General features: G+C 47.0%; 1 protein-coding gene across 2 annotated transcripts in view; it reads right to left on the reverse strand.

Moving 5' to 3' along the window:
• Positions 1-351: 351 nt before the first annotated feature.
• Positions 352-12,790, reverse strand: part of ST8SIA2 (ST8 alpha-N-acetyl-neuraminide alpha-2,8-sialyltransferase 2) — a 58,355-nt gene continuing 45,916 nt past the window's right edge. For both annotated transcript variants that reach the window (XM_068537548.1, XM_068537545.1), the window contains one exon: positions 352-637. In XM_068537548.1, coding sequence (XP_068393649.1) covers positions 352-637 — 286 coding nt within the window. The remainder of the gene's footprint in view (positions 638-12,790) is intronic.

The following is a 12,790-nucleotide window of genomic DNA, read 5'->3' on the forward strand; positions in this document are numbered from 1 at the left end:
CCTCCAACTTGGGAGGCAGTGTGTCATCCAAAGTCATGGGACTGACTTCTCTTCCTGTCAAGTCCTTCTGCCCCCAAAGATGCACTGAGTCTCAGTCTGATCCGGGTGGGTTCTCCACACCTTCTTCCTGTGGCTTATCTGCCTAATGCTAGATGAACACCACACAGTTATAAATACTCAGGTCAATATATATATGCAGGTATAGATATATATATTCTGGTCACTGTTTTACACTTGAACAAAGAAAACCACTAGCCTGCTTGTTCTAGAGTTTGTGCCACCCCGACTCCCATCTGCCTGTGGTGTAGCCGGCAGGAAATGTGAGCCACTGAGTCCCACGGGGCGCTCACCTTACGTGGCCCCATCGCACTGGCCGACAGTCAGTTTCAAAGCCCCCTGCTCGTGCAGGCTCTTCAGGGCCTTGAACTCCAAGGGCATGGTATGGGGGCCGGCCTGGGAAGTGTAGCCGTACTTGAGGCTGTCGTAATAGTGGTACTTGACGGGGTTCTGGTTCTGATCTAGCGGAAAGGGCCAGAAGCCATAGAGGTAGATCTGGTTGCAGAAACGCGTGGCCAGGGTGTACATCAAGAGGCCCGTGGTGGGTCTTTTGATGTGAACTTTGTTAGTCAGCCAGTATCTGGGAAAAAAAAAAAAAAAAGTGAAACAAAGAAACAAAAAAGAAACTTGAGTTTGCCAATCATCCTTTCCAGGAAGGGGAAGATTCTGTCCTGGGCCACAGCCTGCCTCCTGCGAGCTGCAGACATGAGGCTGAGAGATGAAAGGGGCTTGCCCAAGTTCACCTAGGTAGAAAGGGCAGGACCTTGACTTGAACTCAGGCCGGTTGAAATCTAAAGCAGGGGCTGGCAAACTTTTTCTGTAAAGGGCCAGGTGGCAACAATTGTTGGCTTTGCAGCCATACTCCTGGCCTCTGCCGTTGTAGCACGAGAGCGCCACGGACAGCACACACGGGTGTGGCTGCGCCATAGTTTGCCGACCCTGATAAAGGGCCGCCTCTTGCATGGTGCCCACCGCCTATTGCCTCACCTGACTTTGGCAGGGGTTGACCTCCTTGCCTCCTAAGCATCTTCAGATTTCTTTCCCATCCCTGCCCACAGGCCCCGCCCCCCGCCCCCTTCCGCCTCTGATGCAGGCTGCCCATCTCTGAGCGTATGTGGCTTCCCTGGAGGGCAGAGGGAGCAGCAAACAGCGGCCTGCCCTGTGAGGCTGGGTTCTGCAAAGGAATCTGTCGGGAGTATGAGAGGAAACACGGGGCGGGGGCAGGGCAGTGCAGGGAGAGCAGAGCTTTAGGCTAAGGGCTTCCTGTGTTGAGTGAGGTGCTGAGCTACCTTTGTACACAGAGGGCCTTGGTTTACCTTAATCGAGAAAGAAGTGTGGAAGAAACCATCTTCATTTCACAGGCTAAGCAACAGAGGTTGAGAGGGGGTTTCAGTGACAGCTCTGTCTACAACTACCTGTGTGCCTTTGAGCAAGTTGCTTCTCCCTGCTGGACCCACTTTTTCACATTTATGCAATGATGGGGCACAGACCAAGGGACCGCCAAGACAGCCTCCAAATTCCACCACAATCCAGAAGTGTCTCCAGAAGTGGGAAAATAGACACTCTCTTTGCCATCATTTTTGTTTTCCATCATGGTTTTCCTCCTGCTTGGATTTAGAACCCACTGGGATGCGTGGTCCAACCTCTTTATTTCTAGTAAAACCTTCCACTTACCCAACGCTGAACCCTTTTAAATGTAATGCGTATGCCTTGGTGGAAAGCCGTACTTCCCTATCACAAACTCCTTACTACTGTGTCTACACTAGACAGTGTCCGTGGTTTTCTGTACTCAAACACACTCTGTGGGCCCCCATCCCACGAGCTCCCATTTGCCACTGTGAAAAACACCCGCTCCCCACCGGAAGCACAGGCCAACGAAGTTCCCCACGGCACCTCAGCACAGTGATGCCCGAGACTATAAAGTCACACATATCAGTTAAATTCATGCCAGAAGGTAAAACGATGCTGGACAGAACACTTACATATTGCTGAAAGTTACAACTGTTTTACATTATTAACAGTGCTTCTAGCTCAAAGTTTGGGGGCAGCTTCTCTAGAAGCCCAAGTATACCCTTCCTTTTGCAAGAGGATCCTTCTGCAGCTCCAAAATAGGAACCCCCAAACATTTCAGAGACTCAAGCTTAAATCCTTTAGCTTTTGAGGGAAGCATTAGCCTTTGTATCAGACAGGGTTATAGATCCCTAATAACCCATATAATTTCAGTAAATCATATACTATTGGATATAATAAAATTTATTTCAAGGCTCCCTCCCACCCCATCCTTTCTGTCAGGCCAGGGTGATCTGAATTTCCCCCCTAACATTGATGATGGAGTCTGTGGTCCCCAACAGCCAGAATCAGAGTGAACATGATTCTTCTGGGCACTGCAGGTGGCCCCCTTTCACAACTGCTATTGTTTCATAAGCCTGTCAGTTGAAGGCCCCTTTCTTTGTACCCTCTCCTTTTTCATCTTGTCTGAGCCAAGAAACTTCCCTGCAGCTGAATTTTCCAACCTGGAAGCAGACAGAGGGGTAGAGGCAGAGGACAGAAGAATGGCTCTAGTAACTGCAGACACAATAAAAAAATAATAGGAAAAGAGTTGGAGGACATACCATGGAACTTCAACATTTCTGTCCTGCATGGTTGAGAAGTTTCATCCCAGCTGATATGTAGGAGGCATGGTGCTGGCTCAGGGGGATGCTTGATGCTGAGACTGGGGCTTATTAGATAGGGAGCCCTTCCTTAGACTACCTCAATACTCTATACACTCAGTGGGGCTGAGCTGAGCTTGGGAGGACCCTGGGGGGTGAAGGCAGGGAGAGTGCATGGAGGAGAAGAATCCAGAAGAGCAGCAGCTGACCCTTGCCAAGTGCTTATCCACCTCGGCTTAACTACATCTAATAACGGGGAGCTCACCCCCTCTTGAGCTAGTCCATTGCACTTTCAGCTTTAACTCAATGGTTCTCAACCTAGGCTGCCCCCTGGAATCGCCTGGAGCTTTAAGAGGACCCATCCTGGGTCCTACATCCAGGTGCAGCCTGGACGCTGGGATTTTTAAAACCTCCCCCAGTAATTCAAATGTGCAGTCAAGGCTAAGAAGCCCTGCTCTAACTGGTAGGTGGTTCTGCCAAAAGAACCTAAGAACGAGACTTACTTAGAGAAAAGAGGGGGAAAAAGTAAGCATAAGGGATAGTCATCGAGTTTTAAAGACAATTGGGCCTGGATAACTCATCTAGCTCAGCGGTCTGGCAGGGGATATAGCTGAGCGAGCTGGGAGTTGGGACATGTGTGTAAGGAAAACTGACACTGGCCTCTGTGTTGCCAAGGCAATAGGAAGTGGTGGGGACTGTGGCATCTAAAGGGGTAGCTGGTTTTATTGTTGTCTTGTATGGTCATGTCAAATTTTCTGATTTTTTCAAAGGTATCAGAAATCTGGATTTTAACACAAATTCTCCAAACTTTTAAATGTTGGCAACTACTTTAAAAATTTTTTTTAAATCCGGTGAGTCCCTATTGGGTGAGTTAACAGACCATATGTATGGGTAATCCACTGTTCTCCTGGATTGAACTTGTCCTCTTCTTTCAATTTACAGAGGAAAAAGTGAGAATCCAGGGTGACTTGCCTGAGAAGAGGCAAACCTCTCACGCAGCTGGTCAGATAGAGCTTGGATAAAATGCAGCCTCCCCACTCCTGGTTCTTGGGCTTTTTTCACTCCATGGTGATTCTGGGGGGTGGGGGCATTGTCGGGGCTGGGGATGAGCTGGCTGCAGCTGCTGTTGACACTATCCAGGGACACACGAGCCACGGGCTGTGTCCCCTCATGAGAGCATCTCAAAGACTGTTCACTCACTGAGAAATTCAAGCCCTAACAACGGCCACATGACAGATTAGGGATTTGCGGTTTGTTTATTTTCTGATTGCAAGGGCTTAGCAGGGTAAAGCTTTCAGAAATAAATTTCTTTTCAAGCCATCGATGCTCTGCCCAGAGAGAGGCAGGGAAGAATTGAATCAGTGGGGAAACGTCCAAGTAGCTCATAGGTGGGTCTGAGTTTACCCAGACGCATGCAGTGCCCTCCCCGTAGATGTGCCTTTCCCCTACATGTCCTCTTGGTGAACTCTCTTTTTTTTTTTTTTTTCCCCTCAAACTGAGCACGTGAATCACATCTTCCTGGAAATACTCCCTTTGTTCTACTCTCTTCTCAGCTCAAACTGAGTTAGTCATTCCCCCCTTATTATTATGAGTTTTGTTTCCATGGATCCTATTGTGCTTATCAACCCGAGCTGATCCTTCATTACTGTATGGGTTAGACTCCCACTCAAAACTGTACTGTGATCTTCCCAAGAGCGGAGGCCATGCCTTACACTCCTTTGTGGGGTCATCAGAGGCACCTGGCTCTGTGTGTGGTGCAGCCAAGGCACTATGGCAGAGACAGCATCCCTCAACCAATCCTGCATGGGTTTGCCTATATCTCTCAGCATCCCTTGTAAATGAGCTGGGGTCACATGACCAGCTCTGGCCAATAGACTGCAATAGGAAATGGTCCCTGCTGGACCAGCTGTTCCCCGAGAGCTTACTCCTGCCTTGGAGAACCTCAGTGCCTCCTGGAAAGATGATGTCAGCCTAAGATGAAAGAAGCCTACATCCTAGAGTCACTGGTTGGAAGACAGCTCCAACCAACCTGTATCACACTTTGCGAGGATGAGAAATAAACTTCTGTTGTGCTAAATCACAAGAGTTTCAGGGATTGTTATTGTAGCATAAACTAGAATTGATTATCCTGGATTCCATGGCACTTGGCAACGTTGAACTTAAATGGAATTGAAAAATGGGAAGAAGTAGAAAAGGAGAGAGGGGGAAGCTAGCAGTGCATGCAGCTTAGTGACTCTGGCCGGCTAGGACAGGAATAGAAACGTCCAGGCTCTCAGATATGCTGCCCAGAACCGCTCACTGGGAAAGGTGTTAACAGCAAAAGAGGCTCCAGAATGAATTGAGAGCTCAGTGGCAGGGAGGGACCCTCTCATTTCCGATTCTGCCTCTGTGGGTAAACAAGAGCTCCTGAGTGAGGTCTGACAGGGACACGGGGGCGCCGTTTAATGAGCAGCTTGTTCTAGAAGCTGACAGTTATGCGAGAACAAATCACTCTCCATTTCCTTTATCGCTCCTCAGTCGCCCTGGCCAATTTAGAGACTGTGTGCATGGCCGACTTGTAGACGATTTCTTTCCTTGAGATAACAGCTGGGTGTTAAAACACAAACTAATTAATTTTGCCTTCCTAAACGAGGTTAGCTGGGTGCATCCAGGATGCTGTATTGACAATGCACCTTTAATATCCCAGTCTGGAGGCTTTAATTAGAAGGCAAAGTAATCTCCAAAAAGGCAGTAATTATTTTTCAAATTCGTTATCCCAATTGCCAAGACGATTAAGTGCCATATTTTATGAGCATGGACGGCAATAAATGAAGATTGCCAAAATCATCACCAAAGCACACTTGTCCTTCTCCTTGGATTCCTGTGCTTGGTATGTGGCAAGCATGGTGGTTGCCATGGTTGGAAAAAGTGACCAAAGGGGCTTTCTCTAAGAAGCTGAAAGCACTTTGTGGGATATAGCTCATATCGTCCTTAAGGAACAGGAATGCCTCGCAGGTGGTCATCGAGGGATACTTGGTGATGCTTTGCACAGATCATCAGCAAAGCCAGAAACAGGGCTCTCAGACTCCTGGTCTCTCGTCATCTACATCACCAGCCTGGGCTCTAGTCCAGGGGCCTCAAAGCCCATTGCTGTCTTTCCTTGGGAGCACGTTAGAGCTCTGGTGTCTTGGGGGGCATCTCAGGATGTAGCTTCCCAGCTTTGTGGAACTGGAGATTGGGGGGTTTGTTTCAGAATTTGGGGCTGGTGTGCAGAGCTGGTTAAGCCCTGGGGATGCTTGAGGCTGATTCCTGGTCCCCAGGCCTCCATGCTTACCCAAGCCAGTGTTCTCACTCAAGTAAGCCAGGCTAGTCTCAAGTATTACCATGCCACCAAAAGCTCCCCCATGACTCCTGGGGTCCAGAGGATAACGTCCAGCAGCCTCAGCCCAATTTGTGAAGCCCTTGAGATTTGGGCCTGAGATCCCTCCCACCACCTGGCATGCACAGCCACACTGCCACCAGGAACTTCTGGTTTCTTCCAGGACACCACCACCACCTCCTACTTCTCCTGGCTGGCAACTCCTTCTCAGCTTCCCTGAAGGAAGCCTTCTAGGACCTGCCTGGATGGTTTTGTGTCCTGTATGTTGTTCTTTTCCTATCCTAGCACTGATCATGCTATGCTATAATGATTTGTTTACTTGTCTTCTCCTCTACAATTTAAACTTCTATGAGCAAGTGGGTTGACTTCTTGCTTCCATGTAACCCCAGATCCAAGCATATAGCTCACCCACAGAGTGGGTGCTTCACAGATCTTTGTTTAATGAAGCAGTGAGTGAAGATTAGCAAGTAGGGGTTAATGTCTCCCTTTGGGGGCACTGGCAGGAGAGGTGGAAGGAGCCTGGCCTTACCCTAAACCCTTCTAGGAAGCCACTGGGTTCTCACATGTGAAAGGTGGGCTAACAGCATCCTAGACAGTATGTTGCCAAAAGAAAGAAGGAAAAACCATGATGCCGGTTACTTAAGGCGTTCCTCCTGCTACAGGTGGGGGTGGGCCCAGGGAGTCTAGAGACTGCAGCTCCCGCACAGGTATCACTTCTGTTGCTAGAGGCCCTGCAGGGACCCAGCAAGACCATTTCTTGGGGATTTAAACCTTCTGGCTAGATTCTGGAATCTAAACTGAGGCCACTACAAATAGAAAAAAAGTTATATTTAACCTCATTCATAATTAAAGGAATTCAATTTCACACAACGAGATGCCATTTTTCACTGGATTGGCAGAGATAATAGATGTTGATAATACATCATGTTGGGGAGGTTATGGGAAAACAGGTATTTTCAATAATCATAGGTGGGAGTGTAAATTGGTACATACCTCTGTGGTGGGCAATTTGGCAATCTCTATGAAAACTAACAATGCATATGGCATATATCCATCTCTCTTTTTTAGCAATGGCACATCTAAAAAGCAAGACTACATATATACATATGTGTGTAGATGCCAGTCCAGGACAATTGCTGTAATACTGATCATACCAGCAGAAGACTGGAAAAGCCTGCCATGCCCACTGATGCCTTCTGCTAACAGAAATTATGGTCCAGACACGGTGGAGTGTTAAGCAGCTGTGAAGGAGAATGAGGTGTTGCATGTCGATATGGAATAATTTCCAGAATTTAGCAAAGTGCAGTACTTAAAACATGCTCCCTTAGGTTGAAAGTGGATATTTCTGGAAGGATACACATAGAAAAACCAGTTTAATAGGCTGCTTCTGTGGAGGAGGGCTCACTTTTCACTTGAAATCCTTCCATACTATTTGGCTTTTTCTTTTGACTATGTCCATTGCTATTTAAAAGAAAATGGAGACAATCCATTAAAAATGACCAATGCCATCTGTGCTTTAACACCCCAGACCTTCCTCCCTTTCTTTAGGTAACACCACCATGCAATGCACTTCCACACTCCGTGTCCACTGGAGGAGACTGGGCCTCAACTCCTGTGACCGGCCCTGGGGACGTGCTCTGTGGACTCTGATAGGCATGTCTGGGAGGGGCCCCCTCCAGCCTGAGCTGGTCTCATCCCTGCCGTCCTGCACCCTGCTTCCTCTCACCCCCTGGACCTGCCCTCCGGCCTCAGGTTCTGCTCCCCTCTGACAGGGAGCAAGGCCTACTTTGCTGAGCCAGTGCTCCAGCCCTGGGAGGGGTGCCCGCTGGATCAGTGCCTTCCGAGGGCCTAGACTCAGCACTCCTGATGCCTAATTAAGCATGAATTCACAGGCCTCCTGTGCCCTAGGCTTGTGGGCTGGGCGGCTGGCTACACAGGCCAGCCAGCGAGCTGCTTTCTTGCCCGAGGGCAGCCCTCTCTGTAGGTCCCAGCCTTCCGCATTGTGGTAACTGAATTAGAGCCATTCACTACCAGCTGCTGACCAGAGCTTCCCACTTCCTGCAGCCAAATTCAATTGCCTGGGTGTCCTTCGCCTCCATTGCTCACGCCCCTTGCCAACAGCCAGCCAGGGCACTGTGCCACCCTGAGGGCCGGCAGAGCCAGAAGCTCCTGGAAGCCAGGTTGGGTCAGGGGCAGTGAGTGTCAAAGGGCAGCCCTTCTGCTCAGTGTCTCTGCCCCACGCTGCCCACTTCCTTGCAATATCCAGGACCGATAACTGCCACAGATGGCAGGAATCTTGAGAGTACATGGTGGGTAGAGATCCTCATAGCACAGGTGTGTTGAATCAAGGGCTCTCTGTGGGGGGCGGGTACTATCTAGCCCAACTGTTATAGGCTGAATTGCATCCCCTCGGAACTCGTATGTTGAAGTCACAACTTCCAGTACTTCAGAATGTAACCTTTGGAGATAAGGGTCTTTACAGAGATAACCAAGTTAAAATGAGGCTACTAGAGTGAGTTCTAATCCAATATAACTGATGTGCTTAAATCTGGAGACAGACAGGCACACAGGGAGAATGATGAAGATGGCCATCTACAAGCCAAAGAGAGAGGCCTGGAAGAGATTCTTCCCTCAGAGGCCCCAGAAGGATTTCTAGCCTCCAGAACTGTTCTTTAGGCCACTCAGCCTGTGGTACTTTGTTACAGCAGCCCTAGCAAAGTAACACCCTAACTGTATAATATGTATTTCCCTCTCCACAGCCCAGTAAGGGGCATCCCTTGCTGTCTGGACATCTCCAAGAATGCAGAATTCATCCGTTCCGAAGAGGCAACTATGCTCATTTCAGATGATCTTTATTTGTTGGAATGTTCTTCCCAGTGTCCAGAGGAAACCAGACTTACTCTAGATCCTTTCCCGACCCTAGTTCATACCTGGAGACTCACAGCCCAAATCCGCGAGCCCTTCAAGGGCAGGAACCTTGATTTATTGATTTTTGTGTTCCCCCAGCACAGGCCTGGAACCCTTGAGGTGCCTGTAAGTATTTGCTGAATAAGAAAGATTGCTCTCATACTCCTTGGAGACTTCTCTTCCCAAATCCTTTCAACTTTTGAATTTCTTTGCCACTGTGGCCCCTCTGCAGCCTGGAACCCAAAACTGAATGTGGTTCTCCAACAAGGCCATCGCTGACCTCCCTGACTCTCAAAGATGTTACCCATCCATCCATTGCTGTGGATGTGTAATGCTAAGATCACATTATCCCTTTGAGCGACCACACATCTGCTGATGGTTGGTACTGTTTATCCCTCTTTACCTGTACAACTGTTTGGAACCCAAGTACAGAATCTTGCATTCATTCATATGAAATTTCTTCCTCTTAGATTGGCTCGTTGTTTCAGCCTGTCAAGAGAAATTTGGATTCAACTCTGAGGCCCCCAATATTGGGAATTCCCCAAAAGTCACATCACCTGTGAATTTGCTAAGCAGACAATTGATGCCTTCATGTAAGTCACTGGTAAAAATGGGGACAGTTGGCAGGACAGGATGCTGGTGGCCTGTTCTTAAAGATCTCCATGAAGTCAACATTAATCTAATCAATTAGTGTCTTTGGGGCATCAGTGGTCAACAGACAGTGGTCAGTCTATGTGTCAAGGATACGGGAAGGCGGGCGGCAGTGGGAAAAGCAGAGACTTTGAAGCCTCTACATGTGGATTCTAATCCCCCTCCTCCCATCTGAGTGATCTTGGGCAAATCTCTTCACATTCCTGAGCCTGTTTCCTTATGAGTAAAATGGGGATGGAAATAGTATCTATCTTATAAGGCTGTTCTGAGGTGTCCTGACCTTCCCGCTTGTTCTGCTTGGTGGTGAACCTGCCCTGTGCTTGCGATAACGGTGCTGTACAGGTGGAGTCTTGACACGCTGCTATCCACTGTGGTCTCCTAACACCATGTCTTCAGTGCAGCAGCTCCCAGCCCCCTGAGCTCATAGCACCCCCAAATCCAGAACTGGGTGGATGTGAATTTCTGCTGCATCTGGTTCATTGCATTAAAGTGAGACAATGTGGTTAAATTCATGGTTGTGACTCTTACTAGCTGGGTGACCTCATACAAATCACCCAACTTGTCTGGTCATCAAGTTCTTCGTTTGTAAAATGAAGACACTAGGGTGCTCAAAGTCAATTCCCACTTGACATTCTGATCAACAAGCACAAGGATTCTAATTTCCTCACACTTGTTATTTTCCACTGTTTTGATAATAGCCATTCTAGTGGGTGTGAAGTTGTAATGCATTGTTGTTTTGTCTTATATTTCCCTAGTGATTAGTGATGTTGAGCACCTTTTCATGTGCTTATTGGCCACTTGTATATCTACTTTGGAGAAATGTCTATTCAAGTCCTTTGGCCATTGTTGAATTGGGTTGTTTGATTTTTGTTGTTGTTGTTGAGTTATAGGAGGTTTCTATATATTCTGGATATTAATCCCTTATTAGATAATATGATTTGCAAATATTTTCTCCTATTCTATGGGTAGCTTTTTAACTCTCTTGATATATTGTCTTTTTGGCGCACGAAGAGTTTTAATTTTGATGAAGTCCATTTTTATCTATTTTGTTGTTTGTTGTTGTTGTTGTTACCTGTGTTTTTGGTGTCATACTTAAGAAACCATTGCCAAACCCAAGGTCATAAGGAGATTCCCTGTGTTTTCCTGTAAGAGTGAATTTCTTCTAAGTGAATTGTACCTTTTAAAATGGTTTCAATGGGCTATACTATCAAAAAAACAAAATAATGAGTGTTGGCCAGGATGTGGATAAATTGAATAACACGTGTTGGATGAATGTGGAGAAACTGGAACTCTTGTACACTGTTAGTAGATTGTAAAATGGTGCTGCCACTATGGAAAACAGTATGGAGCCTCCTTAAAAAATTAAAAATAGAACTATGGTATTATCCAACAATTCCATTTCTGAGTGTATATCCAAAAGAATTGAAAGCAGGGTCTCAAAGAGCTATTCGCAGACCCATGTTCATAGCAGCACTATTCACAAGAGTCAAGAGGTAAAAGCAACCCAAATGTCCATTGATGGATGAATGGACAAACAAAACATGGCATATACATACAATAGTATATTATTCAGCCTTCAAAAGGAAGGAAATTCTGACACATGCTACAACACGGATGAAAATTGAGGACATTACATTAAGTGAAATAAGTCAGTCACAAAGAAGCAAATACTATATTACTTTACTTATATGAGGTATCTAAAGTAGCCAAAATCATAGAAACAGAAGTAGAATGGTGGTTACCAGGGGTTGGATATATGAGGAAAAGGGGACTTGTGTTTAATCAGTACAGAGTTTTGGATTTGCATGAAGAAAAAGTTCTGGAGATCTGTTTCACAACAATGTGAAAATACTTAACACTACTGAACTGTACAGTTAAAAATGGTTAAAATGGTAAATTTTATGTGGTGTATATTTTACCACAATAAAAAAATGTTTATCCTGTCCCACCCCATAAATGGGGTGTTTATTGGACAACAGATTTTTAATAAGGAAATAAGATTATTCCGCAAACTACAACCCATATTGGAACTCTGAGGTAAAGAACTCCTGACAGGTGAGTTTGACTTGGTCCATTGTTCTATAGACTCCTTTATTAAATGGAGCCTAAATAAATTTCCCTCCCAGTGATTTCACCCTCTGGTCCTACTTCTACCTCTTGAGTCTACAGGACAAGTCTAATCCCTTGGTTGGTGGTTGGTGGCAGCTGCCATGATCACAGTAGTTATGACTGATTATCTGTCTCCCCTGTGTTGGCACAGGACACACATTCTGTCGTAGGTATTGCTCCCCAGCATAAATAGAGAAAGCAGGGCACAGGAGACAAGCCACCTGGTCAAGGATGTTATACAACCAAGGGAGTAACGGAGCTGGGATGTGAACCCAGGTGTCCCTACCTCCAAAGCTCATGTTCTTGATGCTAGGCCAGATTGCCTCTTAGCCAGGTTCCTCCTCAGCCTTCTTCTCTATGACCCCTTGCTGTTTTCTCAGGTGCCTTTGTTCTGCATCCCTCACCAGCTCATTCTTCCTCTTGCAGTAAACACCAGGTAAGTTCCCACCTGGTGGGAACAGAGGCAAGCCCTTCCTCTCAATACAGACGTTGCCCACCTTCTCAGTGATGCCCTACTGGACCCAAACCCTACAGGGCCCAGTGTCCGCACAGAGTGGGGGAGCATTGTCAGAAATCCATCCCAAGGCCCCTGAAGCCGTCATTCCTGCCCTCTCCCCTTGCTAAAAGGAGAACCCCTTCCCGTCCGTCTCTCCTGCAGTATTTCCTCCAGGGAGTTCCTGCAAAGGAAGATGTTGCAGTCTCAGGATTAACAGCCTGTTTGTTTAAAGGGCTTATTACTGGTGCTTAATGCTATTTTGGCAGGTGAAAGTGAGTCAATTATAGCTGGAAATAGCCCCGGCTGCATAGTTTCTTCCAGGTGGTTGCCCATTCCCTAGCCAAGGGACTTTTTTTTCTCTTTACCAAAGGGCACTTCGTCTCTTTCCCTCATATCCTCTGACCTCCAAACCACATAAAGACTTTCCTCCTTCCAGGAAGGAACAATGTTAAAGGCATGGAGCCTAAATCCATGAGATGGGGGTTGCTGCAGCAGCCCCTCTCCATGAGGGGGTGAAGTGGGTGCTAAAGGGAGGCTTGAAAGGTCAACCTCCAGGATACA

Source organism: Eschrichtius robustus, chromosome 1 (assembly GCF_028021215.1).
Source record: "Eschrichtius robustus isolate mEscRob2 chromosome 1, mEscRob2.pri, whole genome shotgun sequence".
NCBI classification, from domain to species: domain Eukaryota; kingdom Metazoa; phylum Chordata; class Mammalia; order Artiodactyla; family Eschrichtiidae; genus Eschrichtius; species Eschrichtius robustus.